The following is a 21,320-nucleotide window of genomic DNA, read 5'->3' as shown; positions in this document are numbered from 1 at the left end:
GAGTATCTCTGTACACAAATATTTGGACTGTGTGCAAACATTTCTTTTGGACGTATTTAAAAGGTTATGCACATTTACTTTTAATAGATACCAAAATTGTTCTCTACAAAATGGTTGTACATCTTAGAACCTTATTCCCAATTTATACTTTGTTTCTTATTTCTCATTTTTCTAATTACCATCAAGGTTGTTGAGGATCTTTTCATGTTTATTGGCCATTCACATTGCTTCTTTTGTGAATTTTCTTAGTCTTTGGTCTTTTTAAAATGGTATTATCTCCCCACCCTGCCCCCAGCCCATTGATTTGTAGGAATGTCTTTTAAGTTATAGATATTAACGTTTTCCTTTTTTTCTCCTTTGTCTATAAGGTCCACAATAGTAATTATTTCTACAGTTGAAACATCCCCAGTTTACATTTATCGTTGAGCATGAGAATGACTTTCATCACAGAGACTTGTGATTTTATGTAGTCAAATCTGTCAAGTCTTTTCTTATATTGCATCTGGGTTCCCTGTCACTCTTAGGAACATATCTCCTCCAAAAATTACAAGCATATATGTATATTTAGATATCTATATATATCTATATATACATGTACATATATATATGCTTGATATAATTCTTTTTTTTTTTTTTTTTTTTTGAGACGGAGTTTCGCTCTTCTTGCCCAGGCTGGAGTGCAACGGCGCGATCTCCGCTCACCGCACCGCAACCTCCGCCTCCAGGTTCAAGCAATTCTCCTGCCTCAGCCTCCCGAGTAGCTGGGATTACAGGCGCGCGCCACCACGTCCGGCTAATTTTGTATTTTTAGCGGAGACGGGGTTTCTCCATGTTGACCAGGCTGGTCTCGAACTCCCGACCTCAGGTGATCCGCCCGCGTCGGCCTCCCAAAGTGTTGGGATTACAGGCGTGAGCCACCGCGTCTGGCCCATAATTATATCTTTAATCCAACTATGCATTATTTTTGCTAAGGATGGACGTAAGGTTCCCCTCAAGTTAATTTTTCTCCAATCTGGCTTACAGTGAAGGACTTTCTGGGGAGATTTTACGGAGTAACGTAGGGAAACGGTTGCCTGGGTACCTGTGCCTTTTTGACACCCACAAGTGCTCCGCACCTTACATACACCGCGTGATTTTATCCTAAAGCGAGTTTAAAAATCCCAGTCTGTAGACAGAGAAACTGGGCGCCACATAAGGTAAGTGACCTACACAGCGGGCATCGGAGGAGACTCGGACGACACCAGAGACAAGGACGGGACGTAAGGCACCCGGCGCCGCGCCCACTTTCCAACCTCTCGCGACAGTTGTACGTCATCCGAGAGCGCCGTGGAAGTCGCGCGGCCGGCGTCGCGCCAAGCTTAGCTCGGAGGTGCTGTCTCACGGGTGAGACCGGGAAGTTGGTGAGGCTCGCTCTCTGTCGGACCTGGAGCCCCTGGCCTCCCGCCACCATGGAGTACCTCATCGGTATCCAAGGCCCCGACTATGTTCTTGTCGCCTCCGATCGGGTGGCCGCCAGCAATATTGTCCAGATGAAGGACGGTGAGAGGAAGCAGGGGAGGCCCGGCCAGGCCTGGGTGTCGGGCGGCCAGAGGGAGTTTGTCGGGGGTTGAATGAGTACCAGGGAGGATCTGAGAGGTGGATGCCGATGCCGGCCTGCCCTGCCCGTACTTACGTTTTTTTTTTGTATTTTTTTTTGAGATGGAGTTTCGCTCTTGTTGCCCTGGCAGGAGTGCAGTGGCGCGATCTCGGCTTACTGCAACCTCCGCGTCCCGGGTTCAAGCGATTCTCGTGCCTCAGCCTCCCGAGTAGCTGGGATTACAGGCATGAGCCACCACCCCCGGCTAATTTTCGTATCATTAGTAGAGACAGGGGTTTCTCCATGTTGGTCAGCCTGGTCTCGAACTCCCGACCTCAGGTGATCCGCCCGTCTCGGCCTCCCAAAGTGTTGAGATTACAGGTGTGAGCCACCGCGCCCGGCCTTATTATTATTATTTTTTCAAAATAACGGAAAAAACAGGCAGGCAAGTCTGGGGCCCTGGCATTTGCTCCTCCAGGACTTCTAGGTCAGTGCTCTGCTCTGGCCTTCGCTAAATGTTTCTTGCTTGGTGAGAGTTGCCTAAAGGGAATCAGTTTATAAGTGTTTAAGCGCCTGTCCAGAACTTGGCTCTCTAGATTTCCGAATCTCTGATAAATTTCCCGTTGTTGCTAGTAATGAGGTTAGTTTGTCGGCAGCATAAGGTGGATCCCGGGGAAAGTGAGACTGTGGGACCAGAAGCTTGGCATTTCCCTTCGGCTGCCCGTATCTTCCCGTGACTCCCGATTCTTCTTTTCCAGTTTTCCAGGGCAATGGCTGCCAGGTTTTCCTTATATTTAAGTAGTTAATGGAGTTAGGAGATTAGAGCCCTGCCATTTATTTGCCTTATCACTTTGTATAAGTTATTTCGCAGTGCCCAGATTGCCTCATCTTTTAGATTGGCAGTACGAAACTCTCAAACTTGTTGGGAGGATTGAGTAAATGAGTTATGCGTAAATGCTTCGCACTAGACAGGTACTTAATAATACTAAGTACGCATAGGTTCCCAAACGTATTGGTCAAATGAACATTAAGTCATCGGAACCAAAGCTTAATCCTTTTTGAACAGTAAAAGTCTTTGATCAATTAGGAAAACAAACTTAGATTCTGCAGAAAAACAACCAAAATCTTAAAATTATGTATTCAGTAATTTACTATAGAGAGACAGTATAGTATAGTATAGTAGTTCTGGGCAAAATATCTGGACTCAGACTGTATAGGTTGAACCCAGGTTCTACCACTTGTAACCTTAAGCAAATTTCTCAAACTCTCTGCCTCAGAACTAACATCTATAAGGTGGTGATGTAATAACGCCTATCTCAAAATGTTAAATGAATTAATGTAAATCGCTTAACACAGCACCTGATACTTTATGCAATTCTATGATTAGTTTGTAGAAGTTTTGTTTGTAAGCCACACCTTCCAAAGAAGTGAATTTGTTTTAAGAGTAAATTTGTCCATTAGTTTGAATACTAAAGCCAAATGATTTTAGCATTAAGTTGTGTCTAGGTAGAACAATAATCATTACCTTCACAGGTCTTTTGTCTCATCCCAATAATGTATGTGAAATCACACTGAAAAGTAGAATGTGCTTTAAGCCTACTTATGTACACAGTACTTCTAGCCATTATAGGGAATGCAGTATATTACTTTTAACACATAGAAGAGTCCAAGATATTAAGAAAACAAGGAAATAAATACTGCAAGATGATTTTATATGATAAAAAAAGTATTACTAGTTAGTATTAGGTTGGTTTTTAAATTAATGAGTTCAAGAGCAAATCTGAAGATTAATAAAAGAAATATCACTATGGTATGGGAGAAAGATGAATGTGACTTAGTTCTTGAAAAATAGTTGGAAATAATTGCACTCCGCACATTCTAATTTTTCCTATAGTCTTTTCTGGTATTAAAAAAATTATGATAGAAATTTTAGTGTTTTATGATGACTTTTTTCTAACCATTTCATAATGGAGCTTGTTTAGAGTAGGCAAGAATGCTGAAAATCAGTAACCTTTTGGGACTCCTTTTCTCCAAGTATAAAATGATAATACAACTTCCAATCAGTTGTCCAGTATGTCACTTTGTAAAAACATTTTGATACTATAGACATTTCCTGAGAATTGCCAGCTTATTAAGTGTTACAACTTTTGGTTTGCTTAAATGCTGCATTGCATGCCTCTTTTCTTTTGGCCTATGTAAAATTGCTTTTAAGTTACTCGGAGTACTCCAGACCACACAGAATTCTCTCTTTTCTGAATTCCTGTAGCATGTATAATCTGAACTACATTATCTAACACTGAGTATCATAATAGTGGACATGTATAGAATTCATTAGTTTTTCCTCAATTGTGAGTTAGACAGGGGTAAGTGATATTAACATTTCACACATTTGGAAATAACATTTCACACATCTGAAAACTGGGGCTTAGAAAGGACAAGTAATTTGCTGAAGTTCGGAGTCCCAAGTCCACATCATAACCAGGTCTCTTGGATTCTAGTCCTGTTGGTTTTCCACAGTATGACATGCTAATGTTGTTCATTTTGTTGTCCATTTGTTTCATGTATGTGGCTCTTGTAAGTTCCTTGTCAAGAATCTTAAATTCTCCAGAGCTACACAGGCAGTTTCCTGTTCCACTCAGGGGTCTCTTAGTATCTTTCTCTTGTATTTCTATTAAATATGTTGCCTCTGCTACTCATTGGACATACTCAGTGTTTAAAAAACATTTTTGGTCTTGTATTAAGCTAATTTCAAAATTGAAGAGGTTACTGCCTAGAATTTTAGCCTTTCTTCTAAGTGTGACGTAAGTTCTTTGTAAACAAGCTCCATGCAAACTTATTGAATAATGTTTTCTTATAAAATGAGGCATGTTAAGTATAGAAGTGTTAGGAAATACTGATAAGCAAAAAGAAGGAAATAAAAACTGCCCATACTCTTACCACTGGCAGGCATTTAGAATATACCCTTCTGCTCCTTTTTCTTTGCATAGATAATATAACAAGTTTTTCTTCTATTAACAAGTTCACAAACTAACAGTCTTTAAATCTGTAGGCTGTATAACAAATAAAAGTGTGTTTGTTTAGGAGTTTTGAGGCAATTTGATACGATCTACAGGTGCATTTTGTGTGTTTACCCCCAAGTCTAAGGAGCCATATTACTGGTATCTACAACTCTGAAACAGTTGTAAAGTATTTGACAGTAGCATTTTGTTCTTTAAATCCTATTAAGGGATTTTGACCTTTCAGAAGCTTTAAAACAGGAAACATGTCTCCCAGGGAAGATTATTCAGCACTATTTGAAAAATGAAAAGTGAAAGTGAGAGTGAGATAGGAAGATTTAGGTCTTTTCGGAAGCTGCAGACTGAATGTGGAGTTTTCTTCCTTAGGCAATAACTGTAACCTGAATATTTATCAATCTAATCTGAATGAGTCTGGTTCAGCTAGATAAGATTAGAGTATTAGGATTTTTGTGAGGTATTTTAACTAGCTTACCAGCAAAATATTCACTAGAATTTTTGCTTTGGCAATCATTTTTCTTTTCTCTTTTTGGAAATGAAATTGGTTTATTTTTTAAAGAGAATAATATTCTCAGTTGATTGGCCAGGTGCTGTGGCTCGCACCTGTAATCCCAGCACTTTGGGAGGCCGAGGTGGGCGGATCACGAGGTCAAGAGATCGAGACCATCCTGGTCAACATGGTGAAACCCCGTCTCTACTAAAAATAAAAATAAATAAATAAATAAATAAATTAGCTAGGCATGGTGGCACGCACCTGTGGTCCCAGCTACTCGGGAGGCTAAGGTGGAAGAATCGCTTGAACCCAGGAGGCGGAGGTTGCAGTGAGCCGAGATTGCGCCACTGCACTCCAGCCTGGCGACAGAGCAAGACCCGTTCCCCCAGCAAAAAAAAAAATATATATATATATATATATATTCTCCGTTGATTTTCTGTTGTTTCTTGAGATGGTTCCTTAATTTTAATTGTGGCATCAGTCCTTTCCATATATGCTTTTGTACAGCTACAAATAACTAACATTTGTAGTTGTAGAAACATTTTAGGGCTTTGTTATCATGAGCCTAAAGATAATCGCCATTGGTTGGATTCCTTCAGTTTCTTTTGTTCTGTTCCTTGCATTTCAAATGTGTTTAAATACTTTAAATTGTATTTTCAATTGGTGGCTTTCATGTATATTCTCCAACTGAAATTGACACTACACAATATGTTGATGCTTTAACATGAAGAGTGGAAGAGATAAATTGATACCATTACCTATTAAAATCTTCTAAAAGCAATGATTAGTGAAATTATTCAATATACAGTCATCACTGGTATCTGTGGGGATTGGTTCCAGAATCTCTGCAGATACCCAAATCTATAGCATATTACATATGTAGATACTCCTGTGTATTTTAAATTATCTCTAGATTATTTATAATACTTAATATGACATGAATGCTATGTAAATAGTCGTTATATTGTATTGTTTAGGGAATAATGACCAGAAAAAAAGTCAGTACATGTTCAGGATATATGAAAGCATCCATTTTTTTTTTCTGAATAATTTTGATCCATAGTTGGTTGAATTGTGGATTCAGAATCCACAGATATGGAAGGCCAACTGTAGTAATTAATAAACCTGTTTATGGTTGCATAGATAACGACAGTCAATTTCTGTTAAGGCAATTTCTAACAGTTTTTTTTCTTTGAGCAGATCATGACAAGATGTTTAAGATGAGTGAAAAAATATTACTCCTGTGTGTTGGAGAGGCTGGAGACACTGTACAGTTTGCAGAATATATTCAGAAAAACGTGCAACTTTATAAGATGCGAAATGGTGGGTAAGAGAGCTTTGGTTGGCATATTAGTTTACTAGGGCTGCCATTATAGAGTCATAGAGTGGGTGGCTTAAACAACAGAAATGTATTTTCTTACACTTCTGGATGTTAGAAGTCAAAGATTAAGGTGTTTGCAGGGTTGATTTCTGAGGCTTCTCTCCTTGACTTGCAGATGGCCATCTTCTCCCTGTGTCTTCACATGATTTTCCCTCTGTACTGTGTCTAAATTTCCTCTTCTAAGAATACCAGTTATATTGGATTAGGAACTCATTTTAATTTAATAATCTCTTAAGGATCCCTTTTCCAAATACAGACACATTCTGAAATACTAGGGATTAAGACTTCAACATGCACATTTTTAGAGGACAAAATTTAGCCTGTAACAATTTGTTTGTCTTTAAATTTGAATTGAAAAATAATATTCTTTAAGACTTATGTAGTTATATTTTCATTTGAGTTTTCTATGTTTTAAAAAGTTGTCTCTACCCTAAATATTCTAATTCTTCCGATCTTAAAAGATTTCCTACAATAATGCTAGAGCAGAGAACTATTGTAACACTGATAGTTGGACATTTGATAGTTGGTAGATAAAACTAACACCATTGGCCTGGTGTGGTGGTTCACACCTGTAATCCCAGCAATTTGGGAGGCCCAGGCAGGAGGATCACTTGAGCCCGGGAGTTTAAGACTAGCCTGAGCAACATAGTGACATGTCATCTCTACAAAAAAAAATTTTTAATTAGCTGAGTGTGGTGGCATGCACCTGTAGTCCTAGCTACTTAGGAGGCTGAGGCAGGAAGCTCATTTGAGCTCAGAAGGTTGAGGCTGCAGTGAATTATGATTGTGCCACTGCACTCTGGGAGGCAGCAAGACTCTGTGTCTAAAAAAAAATTTTTAAATCAACCCCCCGCCAAAAAAAAAAACTAACACCATGTTAGAGGTAGGGATGGTAGTATCAGACTTTTTAAGTGTTAGATATTTCAGAGGATGTGATTTTGAGTTTAAAAGTATCTGAATCTGGCCAGGCAGAGAGGTTTATACCTGTAATCCCAGCACTTTGAGAGGCTGAAACAGGAAGATCACATGAGGTCAGGAGTTTGAGACCAGCCAAGGCAACAAAGAAAGACCCTGACTCTATAAAAAAGAAAAAATAGGTGGGTGCAGTAGTACACGCCTATAGTCCCAGCTACTCAGGAAGCTGAAGTGGGGAGATCGCTTGAGCCCAAGAGTTCAAGGTTACAGTGATCCATGACTGTGCCACTGCATTCCAGCCTGTGCGACAGAGTGAGACCCTGTCTCAAAACAAACAAAAAAATCTGAATCTCAAGAGTCAAAAAACCTAGGTAAACCTTGGCTTTACTATTTTCTATGTGATAAATCATTTGTCTTCTCTGGGCCTTTATTTTCCTTATCTCTAAAATGAATTCTAATAATACTAATGAATAATACAAATGAAAATGCTTTGTAAACTTAAAGCATTGTGTAACTAACTGTAGGTATTTACTATGCCATAAAAGGGTTTTACCTTACTCTCTGATAGGTTCCCATCTAGAGAGATAATTAGGACTATTGTGAAGTATTTTTTAAGCTCTCTCTGGGGCTAAAAAACTCTTATCCACTGGGAAAGCCTTCCTATCAAACAATACTAGCCACTAGGCCTCTGATCCAGGAACGTTTGTAGTGGTGTTCTGGCAGAGAAAACCTTATTTCCACTTACTTCACAGTTCAATAACAACGTTATACACTGCACTGGTATAATAATACTGTGAAGGAACTTAATTTGACTATTTGCATGTGTAAAATGCCTAAAGATCTATTCACATAGTTTTTTTGGGTAGTGGATTTAGCATTTGTATTCAATTCCATAAATATTTTTAAGAGCCTATTCTATAGTAAGCATTCTGCTTAATATTGCAGAGAATTCAAAGATGAATAAGGCTTAGTCCCTACATTCAGGAACATAATGCACATGGTACTTAGGTTTATGCAGGTTTAGAATATTTCAAGAATTTTGTTTTTTTTTCCAGTGGTTCCACTTTTTGCCTCCATAACAAATAAAGTATGTCAGTAATGCTTCTGAAGTCCAGTAGGTACAGTATTATTTCACTGGCTGTCCTGAGACAGGGAGAAGAGTGAACAAGAGTAGCAAGAGTTGTTTATTACTTGAGTTTTAGGGTCTAAAGTAAGTGCACAGAACATATTTGGTTAAAATTGCCCTTAAAAATCCTAAAATTACCTGTCAAGTACAGTTTTGTGTATGTAACTCTATATCATAATTCTTATGTAAGTTAAAGAACTGGGCCAAAATAAGGGAAAGAAAGAGAAAATCTATATGCAGATAATCTTTAGGATAATGATCAGATCATTAGTTGTGTTTAGGGGTTTAGGTAAAGAAATGAATAGTATTCCCATTTGTCCGGGTTGTTTTTTTTTTTTTTTTTTTTTTTTGAGGCATGGTCTCAGAATTTCTGTCACTCAGGTTGGAGGGCAATGGTGCAGTTTCAGCTCACTGCAACTTCTTACTCCTGGGCTCAAGTGATTCTCATGCTTCAGCCTCCCGAGTAGCTGGAATTACAGACATACACCACCAAGCCTGGCTAATTTTTTGTATTTTTAGTAGAGACAGAGTTTCGCTATGGTGGCCAGGCCGGTGTTAAAATCCTCAAGTGATTCACCTACCTGGGCCTCCCAGAGTGCTGGGATTACAGGTGTGAGCCACTGTGCCTGGCCTCTTGTTATTTTTTATTTTTTGAGACAGAGTCTCACTCCTGTTGCCTAGGCTGGAGTGCAGTAGCACAATCATGGCTTATTGCAGCCTTGACTTTCCAGGCTCAGGTGATCCTCCCACCTAAGCCTCCCAAGTAGCTGGGAAAACAGGTGCACACCACCACCCCTGGCTAATTTTTATATATTTAGTAGAGATGGGGTTTCATCTTGTTGCCCAAAATAGTCTTAATCTCCTGGGTTCAAGCAATCTGCTTGCCCCAATTTCCCAAAGTGCTGTGATTACAGACATGAGCCACTGTGCTTGGCCAAGGGTTGCTTTCATTATGATTTAATATGAAGTAATAGACTTGTGAGGCTAAAGTACAATAATACTTGTGAAAAGACAGCATAGACCCTGAAATGTATTTGCTGCTCAATAAATATTTGTTAGAATTTTGATCTAAATCTCTCCTAATTTAACAGTGGTATTTGAAATGTTGTAAGCAATTACTTAACCACATTGCTGTGTGTCTTTCCATACTGACATTTTCTGTGTGGGTCCACTGAGTTATGGATCATTCTTGTGCCTTTTGGCACTGGTCCTAATTTACAGGGGGATTAAGCTCCAAAGTGAATGCATTATTACATGCACACCTGATGTTATTCCTCTGGGTTGTACCTTTGTTGGTATGACAACTTTTATTTTTGAAGTTTTAACACTTGAGATACTCTATTTTTAAAAATATTGCAGAATGATGGAAATGTTCCCCCCCTTGCCCCCCGGGGCTTGTACTTTTGAAAGTCATACTTCTTAATAAAGTTACATTTAAAATCTTTTTTTAATAAGGGATGACTCTGAGGTAGTCCTAATTTCTGGCCTTTCTTTTCCCAATATCCTTTTTCATTTTTTTAGAGACAGAGTTTTGCTCTGTCACCTACGCTGGAGTGCAGTGGCCCAATCACAATTGACTGCAGCTTTGAACCCCTGGGGTCAAGTGATCCTCCCCACTCAGCCTCCTGAGTAGCTGGGACTACAGGCATGTATTACCATGCCTGGCGATTTTTAAAAAATATTTTATAGAGATCAGGTCTTATTAAGTTGCCCAGGCTAGTCTCAAACTTCTGGGCTCAAGCAATCTGCCCACCTTGGCTTCTCAAAGCTCTAGGATTATAGGCATGAGCCACTGTGCCTGGCCCCAATATCCTTTTTAAAATAAACTTTTAAAAAATTGGCATCTAAGACGTCTTTTTTTTTCCCACTACCTGTGTATTTGTGCCCCTTTCCTTCTATGGCAGAAACTACAGTATGTTGATGGATGAATAGTTTAAGCAAGGCTACAAGTTTCATTCCACTATAAAACTGCTTCTGTTTGTGGCCAAGAATTGCTGTCAGTACTAACCAGCTATTTCACAGCTGTTGCATGAGGAAAGGGACTAGAGGAGGAATGTACCCCTCAGTCTATGGGCTTTGTGTACTCTGAGTGTACAAAAGATGGTGGATTTTAAGAGCAGGGGTAAAAAAAAAAAAAAAAAATTTTAAAAAAAAGAGCAGGGGTAGTGAATAATTTGGGGCACTGTTATTCCTTCTGTTTTACTTTAAGTATGACTCTTTGTCTCTTCTACCAGGATATGAATTGTCTCCCACCGCAGCAGCTAACTTCACACGCCGAAACCTGGCTGACTGTCTCCGGAGTCGGGTACGTGATACATCAGACATTGTTAGATAAGAGCAGAAAAATCCTTTCTGCTTCTTTTATATTCTCATTATACATGAGTTGTATATTTACCCTTTTTTGGCCTTCCAGAATCCTTCCCATTGCTACTTGTTCATTCTTCAGTCCAACTGTCTTTGTGCACAGTTGTTATTAATAATTACAGCTCAAAGGGCAAATATTCATTCCAGAGAATTGGTTGGGACACACCAATATGAAGCCCTGTGACAACCTAACCTTTTTTTTTTTCCTAAAAACTATTTTTTAGAGCAGTGTTAGGTTCACAGCAAAATTGAGAGGAAGTATAAAGATTTCCCACACTCCCCCTCACCCATATGTATAGCATTCTCCATTGTCAGCATCTTCCACCAGGGTGGTACATTTGTCACAAATGATAAGCCTACATTGACAGTAATCACCCAATGTCCATAGTTTATATTAGGGTTCACTATTGTTGTTGTGCTTATTATGAGTGTGGACAAATGTATAATCATGTGTCTACTGTTACAGGATACAGAGTATTTTCACTGCCCTAAAAATCCTTTGTACTCTACTTACTCATTTTCTCAATCCCCTCAACTCCCGACAACCACTTATCTTTTTACTTTCTCTATAGTTTGCCTTTCCCATCATGTCATGTGGTTGGAATCATGGATTATGCAGCCTTTTCAGATTGGCTTCTTTTATTTGGTAATACACATTTAAGGTCCCCCCATGTCTTTTCATGGCTTAATAGCTCATTTCTTTTTAACATTGAAAAATATTCCATTGTCAGGCTGGGCACGGTGGCTCATGCCTGTAATCCCAGCACTTTGGGAGGCCAAGGAGGGCGGATTATGAGGTCAGGAGTTCGAGACCAGCCTGGCCCACATGGTAAAACCCCATCTCTACTAAAAATACAAAAATTAGCCAGGCATGGGCCAGGTGCCTGTAATCCAAGCTACTTGGGTGGCTGAGGCACAAGAATCACTTGAACCCAGGAGGCGGAGGTTGCGGTGAGCGGAGATCACACCACTGCACTCCAGCCTGGGTGACGGTGTGAGACTCCATCTCAAAAGATGCAGCACTATGTTAAGGATTGAATGCATTAAAGATTATGTAGGATGTGCTAGGAAAGTTCATATGGTTGCTTAAGGTGTGTGTTATTCCCTTCTCACAGGGACTAAATAAATAGAGCTTAACCATGTGATCTCACCCCCTGTGCCTGTTTACTCATCTATGAAATGGAGATAACTTCCTAACCCCACAGGAGTGCCAGGAAAATGAATGCTTGTAAATCATAATATTTAGCATTCATATGACTTTTGCCCAAAGCATTTTGCTTAATAATTTAATCTACTCACTATTCCACTGAGAAAGATAGTAGTTAATTTTCTATCACTGAGATGAAGAGAAAGGCATAAAATGGCAAAGGGACTAGCTCCAAGTCACACAGCAGGTCAGACAAAGCTAAAATAATGGTACCATAATTATTTGGCTGTTCTGCCTTAAGGTCAGCTCTTTGGTTCTTCAGCAGTATTTCTAGAACACTGGTGCTGTTCATATTTTTATTATAGCTTGAATTTTCATCTGTACTTGCTTAAAATAAGTTTTTTTTTTTTGTTACTTACTGCAGATCTACAAAGCAGTTTATTTTCTAGTGCCTAATCATCTTGGACTGATAATTTCTCAATAAATAGTACCTCTCAGTACTAGCTTTGATCAAGAGCTTGTACAATCTGAGGGATCATGAAGTCTGAAGAGAAGCTAGAGACACGTAGGATTGAGAGGAGGAGGCAAATTTACATACATTGTTTTGACCTGGGTGAAAGATCAGTAGTCTTTTCTTTAAAAAACAAAATGTATTTATTTATTTATTTTTCTCTTCCAAGGTCATAGTCACCAAATGGTCTTTTCTTGTTCACGCTTCCTTGAGAAAGGAAAATGGGTCAGATATTAGCTTTCCTGTCACCCAGAAGTTCCTCTAGTGTTCAGCATTCCATAGCTTGCCATGTACAATGTTCCTCTGACTTATCAAGCAGAATTGGAATAAGAATTCCAGCTTTGGGCACAATAAATACTGTCATAAATATTGCAGACATTAAGTGAATTAAGCTCCTTTTTAGAATTGAGATAAGAGTGTCAGTGTGCTTCATGCAAATGAAGTGAATCCGGTTTAATCTTCTCCTAGCAGAAATGTTTGATGTCTTAACAAACAAATATCCCTTGTAGACAGTGACATAGGGCTCTCGTAAATACTGACTACCTCTGCCTGTGCTTCTACAATAGGTCCAATCTCTGCTCCCCCATCTCCCTATCAAAATAGATTCTGAGTTCTAAAGTATGAATTTATATTTTAGTCATTTTATTCTGGGAAGAGAGACGATAGTTTGTCAGTGTTCCTAATAAGTTCAGAATCACCAAATTTGGTATATTTACATGGTCACGCCAGTTGACAGATGTGAGTCATTTTGGGTCTGCCAGTTACCATGTATAACTTTTGTGTCTGTAGCTCAAATTGTCTGATTTCTAATTTGCTCTGTATATGTGTGGTTGTTTAGTTGGGAGGACATCTATTACCACCGAATATATATTGAGTCTTACATAAACTGGTTCATTAAAATATAGGCAATTTAGTATTGTGGTTAAGAGCATAGTCTCTGGAATTGGACTACCTGGTTTGAATATTTGCTTACTGACTTAGTAGCAGGATGTCTTTGGACAAATTCTAAGCTTAATTTTTCTACTTATAAAATGATAGCGCCAACTTCAAAAAGTTATGAGGTAATAATGCAAAGCTCTTACTTAGCACATGTATGTCACATATAACTGATGAATAAATCACTTTTTTTTTTTGAGACATGATCTCACTCTGTCGTCTAGGCTGGAGTACAGTGGTGTGATCACAGCTCACTGCAGCCCCTTGACCTTGCAGGCTCAAATGATCCTCCCAACTCAGCCTCCCTGGCAGCTGGGACTGTAGGTGCATGCCACTATGCCTGGTTAATTTTTTGTAAAGATGGGATTTCTCCATGTTGCCAAGCTGGTCTCGAGCTCCTGGGCTCAAGCAGTCCTCCCACTTTGGCTTCCCAAAGTGCTGGGATTACAGGCATGAGTCACCATGCCCAGCCCACTTTTGTTTTTATGCTGCTATTGCTGTTTTATTGAAGAAGCAGTTTAATGGCTATAAGTTAGTTTTTTATGGGGGATTGCTTGTTGTGGTTTTTTTTTTTTTTGAGTTAGGATCTTGCTCTGTCACCTAAGAGATGGCACAGCTTCAACCTCCCGGGCTCAAGTGATACTCCCACTTCACCCTCCCAAGTCGCTGGGACTACAGACACCAAGCCACCATGCTGGTATTGATAGGGAAAATAGAAGTAAAATAACATTGAATATATATTACGTGCTAGAATTTTTTTAGGTCTACAGAGTTCAGTATGATAGCCAACTAGCCATATGTGGGTATTTACATTTAAATTAAATAAAATTAAAAATTCCGTTTTCAGAGGAAAATCTCCTGGTGGACTTTGCCTGAGTGCTAAAGAAACTTTTGTTTCTTTTTTAAAAAAAATTCAGTTCCTCAGTCACAGCCACATTTCAGGTACCCAATAGCCACATGTGGCTAACAGCTGCTGTGTTAGACATCACAGATGTGGAACATATCCATCATCATAGAAGTTCTCTTGGGCAGTGCTATTGTAAATACTTACATATGTATCTGTTTTTAAGTATCCTTATTATGACACCATAAAATGTATTATGACCCCATTTTACTTACAAGGATGTTAAGTACTTCTCTTATATATATTTTCAAAGCACATATATAGTATGTAAAAGGGTAAGTTAAGATTCCAGCTTCAAATGTCAAACTGTTTTATGCTATCTTCTTTATTAATTATTGGACTGAAGTACAAGTATGTTTGTGCATTTAGGGAAACATGAAATGTTCAGTTTTGTTAAAATGTCAAAATCATGCATAGTATTGTATAGATAAGTTATGAAAATGTGTCTGTTGTAGGTTTTCAATAAGTGTTTGCTGAATAAGTGTCATCCAGCTAGGTTTATATATTCTGCTGAGAATGTTAATAATGCATTTATACACTGGAAGGGAATTCTTAATGGAATATTGGAAGAAGTATTCTTAATAAATGAATGTTAATTCTTATAGGAATTAAAGGCATGAAATCATCAGAAGATGATAAAAGACAGATGGGGGAAAAATTCAGAAGACTTCATTTTAATCATTTAAATGCATGTGTACATTTAAGATGATCTCTTGTTGGTTAGACCCCAAAGGGCAGAAAAAGGGCTTATACTATGCTCAAGGCTTGCTTGGTTAGGCCAGGAATGGTGGGTCATGTGTGTAATCACAGCATTTTGGGAGGCCGACATGGGTGGATCACTTTAGCCCAGGAGCTCAAGACCAGCCTGACCAACATGGTAAAACTCCATCTCTACTAAAAATACAAATACTCAGATATGATGGCACACACCTGTAATCCTAGTTACTCAGGAGGCTGAGGCAGGAGAATAGCTTAAACCCAGAAGGTAGAGGTTGCAGTGAGCCAAGATAGCATCACTGTACTCCAGCCTGGGTTACAGAGCAAGACTCTGTCTCAAAAAAAAAAAAAAAAAAGAAAAGGATTGCTTGCTTACAGTTTGACTAATGTTAGAGAATGATGAATTAAGGGGCTATTTCTTACTTAAAATGAATTATATGACATATTTGGTATAGGCCATCTGAATGGCCTAAAATTATCTCCATTTAACAGACAGAGAGAGAGGTGTAAACCAGGCAAATCTGGTGTCCTTGGGAACGTGAAATTTTATGGCAAGGCTTAGAGTAGGATGCTGGCCTCCATGATGTGTAATCTTCAAGTTTCACTGCTGCTACTCACTGGCCAAAGAGTTTTCATAGAATTTTTTCTGAAGTGTTTCATGAGCCTTTGGTCATTTACCTTTTTATCTATTTACTTGTAATGCTTAGCAAGTAAACAATAGAAATAATGAGTTGAAAAGATATCCAGCCTGATGTAGTGGTTTTCAGACTTTATTCGGTGAAGCTGCTTCAGGATACTCACCAAGGAAGACCACTGTGCCACACTTTTTTTTTTTTTTTTTTGAGGTAGAGTCTTGCTCTGTCACCCAACCTGGAGTGCAGTGGTGCAATCTCAGCTCACTGCAACCTCCACCTTCTGGGTTCAAGCTATTCTCTTGCCTCAGCCTCCTGAGTAGCTGGGATTACAGAAACCCATCACCATGCCTGGCTAATTTTTGTATTTTTCGTAGAGATGGGTTTTCACCACGTTGGCCAAGCTGGTCTCAAACTCCTGACCTCAAGTGATCCACCCACCTCGGCCTCCCAAAGTCCTAGGATGATAAGCATGAGCCACCGCGCCTGGCCAAGTGTGCAACACTTTAGTTCTGCCTCATATAGCTCAACTCGGCTTTTATCTATTTGATAGATAGGAATTCTAGGTAAGGTTTTATTTGAAAAGGTGCCTTCATTGTTCCCTTACCACCGAAGAGCCCTGCAATAGGAGATTTAATGCTAGCAGTGCTGTGAGTTTGTTGAAAACCTTGGAAGAAAGCATTTGATTGGATGGTTTTTAGGGTTTCTTCCAGTCCCCACATAGCATAGTTTAAAGATCTCATGTCAAGACCATAACCAGACTTGAATTTTTTTGTGAAAGGGAAAGAATATGTAGGAAAGAATTTCAGGTCTTAGTCATTTCCAGCAGTGACCAAGGCTTATCCCCACACTCTGGCCTTAATTTGAGGGTGTTTGGTCTGGTTAGTAGTAGGCATGTATAGTGTGCTCCTGTCCTAGAAGATTACTGTTGCTTTGAGCCTTCTATTCTGACCACGAGAATTCTCCTCATGCCTTAGGTGGCTGGCACAAAGACATCTGTTTATTGGTATCAGTGAGGTCATGTGAACAGATGGCCCAGGTGAAACCCTGACTTTGTAAGTCTTGTCCCCTATATACACCATGTGATTGAAATATCACTAACAAGGGTAATTTCACATGCTTTTTGGCAAATGTGGTTAGCAGGATGTGACATGACGCAGCACTGCCTTCTTCCTCCATGTGCCGTCTCCCTCGGGGCCTCATCTTCTCTACTTGCCCCTGTCTCACCCATGCCGAGGCTTGCCTTCAGCTCACCTGCTCCAGATGGGCGGCACAGTGGGAGGACACTGGCAAAGGCAGATGTGTTTATTTTCCAGAGACAAAATGTTGTGCTGCTGCAGATGGCAGTGCCTTGGAGCAAGTGGCAGCCTTTGACACCGCTGCCATGCAGCCTGGGCATCTTGACAGAGCTGGCTTACTTTTGGTGATGGGGAAATTCAAAAATACAAAACAAAAACCAAAACCAAGATGTTCATTATGCAGCTCCTGGACTTTCAGTGCAAGCAGCAGCCCTTTTAGACCTGGGGAGCGGTTTTCTTCCCTACCAAACCTTAGTCAGCTAGTGAGGTAACTCTGGATTTTCACTATAGGCCAAGAGTTATGTGTCTGTTCATTACTTTTGTCTCCCAGCCTTAACAGGACTTAAAATAAAAACTGGAAACATGTGGCTACATTTAGATGGATATTCAGTTTGGTTTTGCAAAACGTGTATCCCAGGTCACATCTCTCAGGAGGCTCTTAGGAATGGGGGTGGCTCATGTTGGTCCCATTGGAGACACTGCTGTTCTATTTTTAGCGGTCATTTTGATTATCCAAATGCCCAGAGACAGATGTGCCTTGAAATTGAGGTGTCTTAATTAATATGACAACACTTTGTGTATATAGTGTTTTTCTACCAAGAGGAGTAAGAACTCTGACAGCTGCCCTTTGAAGCAGTATGCTTATGCATTTATTAGGACTTGACTAAGTCCATTAGGAAGACAAAGACTGGCTGTTGAATCATTATACTCACTAGGCTCCTAAAAAAAATAGCTTGGGAAGATTCTTTGAAAGTTACTGGCTTTATCAGGAAATGTTTTTTTCTTTCTTTCTTTCTTTTTTAAGTGCTGTTTTTCCCAGCCCTAGCTGATAGAGTTAGGAGTTTGCAGGTGTAAAGTCCTCCCCCTCCCCTTCCCTTTCTCTCTCCAGGGGGTTGTATGTGAGAAGGTGTTGCTTTCTCACTCAGAGAGCATATATGTGCTACCCTGTTGGATGCCTGCTGCGAGCACAGAGAACCCTTGTTCTGGTTGAATGGAATAAGCCTATTGGATGGCTGGAATTTTGCAACCCCATAATGCCAACTTTTCACTTAAAGCATCTTTCCTATGCACAATGGGAGTGAAGCAGTATATGTACTTGGTCTAGATTTGTATTGTTTTAATACTCGTGTCTTAAAATTTTTTGCTTTCCTATTAAGGTTTGATTTAAGCCTAGAGGAGTAGAGTGCTATGTCTGCTTAGTAAGAATGTGCGTTTGTTTTTAAAATATTTACTATTAGAAGTGCAGATTTACCCCCAACTTTTAAGATTGCTTTAAATCAGTTGCCCCAGCCTGGGTAGGCATAGATGTGGACATGCCCTCACACGTACTCGTTTTTTATTTTTTAGAGAAGGGGGTCTCACTATGTTGCCCAGGCTGGAGTGCAGTGGCTGTTCACAGGCGTGATCCCACTACTAATCACGGGAGTTTTGACCTGCTCCGTTTCTGACCTGGGCCAGTTCACCCCTCCTTAGGCAACCTGGTGGTTCCCCGCTCCTGGGAGGTCACCATATTGTTGCTGAACTTAGTGCAGACACCTGATGGGCATCCTGCACTACAGCCCAGAACTCCTGGACTCAAGAGATCCTCCAGCCTCAACCTCCCAAGTAGTTGGGACTACAGGCACGCACCACCACGCCCGGCACACATACTCACAGATACAAACGCACAAAATATCCTGGCTCTTGGTGACTCTTTTTACTTGCCGTGGCCCAAGATCATGTAGGAATATGAATTTACTGGCTGATCCCAACAACCTCATGAGGTTTTCTTTACTCTCCCAAAAAACAGTTATCTAAAATGAAGAGCAGTACTTTTCACAAGGGGAAAAGTTGATTTTTCTGTTTCTTGACCTGAGAAGTCCTTACATGTATATTTACTATATTCGTTAGCTATACCATGTATATTTTATGCTTTTAAAAAATTCTTTTTGAGACATAGTCTCGCTCTGTCACCTAGGCTGGAGTGCAATGGCACTTTCTAGGCTCACTGCAACCTCCGCCTCCTGGGTTCAAGCGATTCTCCTGTCTCAGCCTCCCAAATAGCTAGGACTCCAAGCATGTGCCACCACACCTGGCTAATTTTTGTATTTTTAGTAGAGATGGAGTTTCACCATGTTGGCCACGCTGGTCTCAAACTCCCAATCTCGTGATCTGCCTGCCCTGGCCTCCCAAAGTGCTGGGATTATAGGTGTGAGCTACTGCGCTCAGCCTATTTTATACACTTTTATGTTTATCTGTTATTTCATAAAAAGGAATAAGAAAATGAAAAAGAAGACTAAAAGAGCAGGAAAACATACTACTTTTTAACCTAAAAATGAAAAAAAAAGGGCCAGAATTACCATTGCTTTTGAATGTAGACAACAGAGCATATAGGATTAACTACATTGGAAAGAAGAAAGGAGATAATAGTCTCTGAGTTTTTGTAAACTGAAATAATCCATCAGAATTCTACACTTCCTTTTCTGACGCCTCCTAACAGATGCGGTTTCTTATAGCCATGATGTTCTGTATCTGCTAATAATCATTCAGCCAGTCTCCAACCTGCATTGTCCGTGGGGCTGAGGAAACAAAGGTACAAACCTAAATGTGGGCCTTCAGATGGGGAAATGGGGTTACTGCAGAGTGACAAGTGCCATATACACAGGGTACTCTGGATGCACAGAGCCTAGCCTGAGCCTAACCTGAGACTTGCTGTCATTAAGGCAAAGATGAAACAAAAGGGCAAACAGAAACCACAGACCAAGGTGTTTGAGAGTATGTTAGGTTAGGCACAGTGATTTGTTAACAATAGTCAGGGGAGGGGTAAATACTTCTCTGGACCGCCTCCTAAGTTTATCTGTGGTGGATACTGTGTACAAAATAGGGCTCTACTGTTTAAAAACAAATTACACACACACACACACATATATATTATACTACATACATAAAATCAATAATCTAAAGTCAGCCGGTCACAGTGGCTCACACCTGTAATCCCAGCACTTTGGGAGGCTGAGGCAGGTGGACCACCTGAGGTCAGGAGTTCAAGACCAGCCTGGCCAGCATGGTGAAACCCCATCTCTACTAAAAATACAAAAATTAGTTGGGCATGGTGGCAGTTGTCTGTAATCCTAGCTACTCAGGAGGCTGAGGTAGGAGAATCTCTTGAACCCAGGAGGCAGAAGTTTTAAGGAGCCAAGATTGTACCACTGCACTCTAGCCTTGCTCTGTCTCTAAACAAATAAATTCAAGCAGTGGGCCTCTCTGGAAGTCTGTTGGCTAAGAGGGAGTTAGCATGATCAGATGAGGTTGGTAAGGTCATTAGCTCGTTGACTGTTCTTTGATGGAGCATTTGGGGAAAGAATGAAGGAAGTGGGGAGACCAGTGAGGGACCTCCAGATCAGTTAAAGCTGTAGCAATAACTTTTGTTGGACCTGGGGTATTAATGGGGAACAGTGTTCTAATAGAGAGGCTCCTAAATGGTCTTTTCCTCAGGATTTCCTTAGTACTCTATGGACATCTACAAATGTACCATCATATATAGTCCTAAATACTCTTTTCCAGAAGACCATCTTATTTATTAACTCAGAGAGATGAATCAGCTTTGATGTTCAGAATTTGTAGATTAGATATTCATGGGCATGCTTAGCATGTACAACTTAATATATGCCTTGTAGTGTGCAAGCCTGTAGCAAAGCATGGCTTCTGCATTTGAGGTTTTTAAAAACTGACTTAAAGGTATATGGAATCTTAAATTTTTCTGGAAACTGCCAGCTCATGAAAAAAAGAATTGAAGTGGCCTTGTTGCAAACATGGTGTTGGTTTTATCATTGCACAATCAGCAATTTTATTTTGATGTTATTTGGGGGGAAGCAGTATTTTTGATTAGCAAGTAAAATTAATGTAGAAAACAAATACTGTGTTAACTATTTGGTATAATAAGGCATCTGTGCCATGTTGCATTTCAACTTGTTAAATTTCTAAACTTCTCATTATGGTAAGTTACAACTTTAACAGGAAAACCAATCAAACTTGTAGTCATTGATAGCTTTAGAGAAGTAAAATTTATAGTAACTTTGGAATTACTGAGGAGACCTTTAAAATCTAGTTTAATTAAAAATTGAAATATACACAATATTTCAAAAATTTTTGGTCATAAAATTCAGTTGTATTGGGCACCTACTACTTAGCAAGTCTTCTTCCAGGAACTTTAACACAAGTGAGTAATTCCCCATAGCTCTGTCAGACAGCCAGTACTGTCCTTCACATTACAGATCTAGCAGTCGATCTGGCAGTCAAGGCTCCTTGTGGCCTATCTCAAGTAATA

The 21,320-nt window shown here is 39.8% G+C and overlaps 1 protein-coding gene across 1 annotated transcript in view; it reads left to right on the top strand.

Moving 5' to 3' along the window:
• Positions 1 to 1,333: 1,333 nt before the first annotated feature.
• PSMB2 (proteasome 20S subunit beta 2) overlaps positions 1,334 to 21,320 on the top strand; it is a 37,190-nt gene continuing 17,203 nt past the window's right edge. The window contains exons 1-3 of the mRNA XM_012439903.3: positions 1,334 to 1,539; positions 6,284 to 6,406; positions 10,740 to 10,810. Coding sequence (XP_012295326.1) covers positions 1,449 to 1,539; positions 6,284 to 6,406; positions 10,740 to 10,810 — 285 coding nt within the window. The 5' untranslated portion in view covers positions 1,334 to 1,448. The remainder of the gene's footprint in view (positions 1,540 to 6,283; positions 6,407 to 10,739; positions 10,811 to 21,320) is intronic.

The sequence above is a fragment of the Aotus nancymaae genome, unplaced genomic scaffold, assembly GCF_030222135.1.
Source record: "Aotus nancymaae isolate 86718 unplaced genomic scaffold, 86718_ANA_hifiasm-v0.15.2.pri h1tg000053l, whole genome shotgun sequence".
In the NCBI taxonomy this organism is placed as follows: Eukaryota; Metazoa; Chordata; class Mammalia; order Primates; family Aotidae; genus Aotus; species Aotus nancymaae.
The sequence above is the reverse complement of the archived record's forward strand: the minus strand, read 5'-3'. Positions and strand labels throughout refer to the sequence as shown.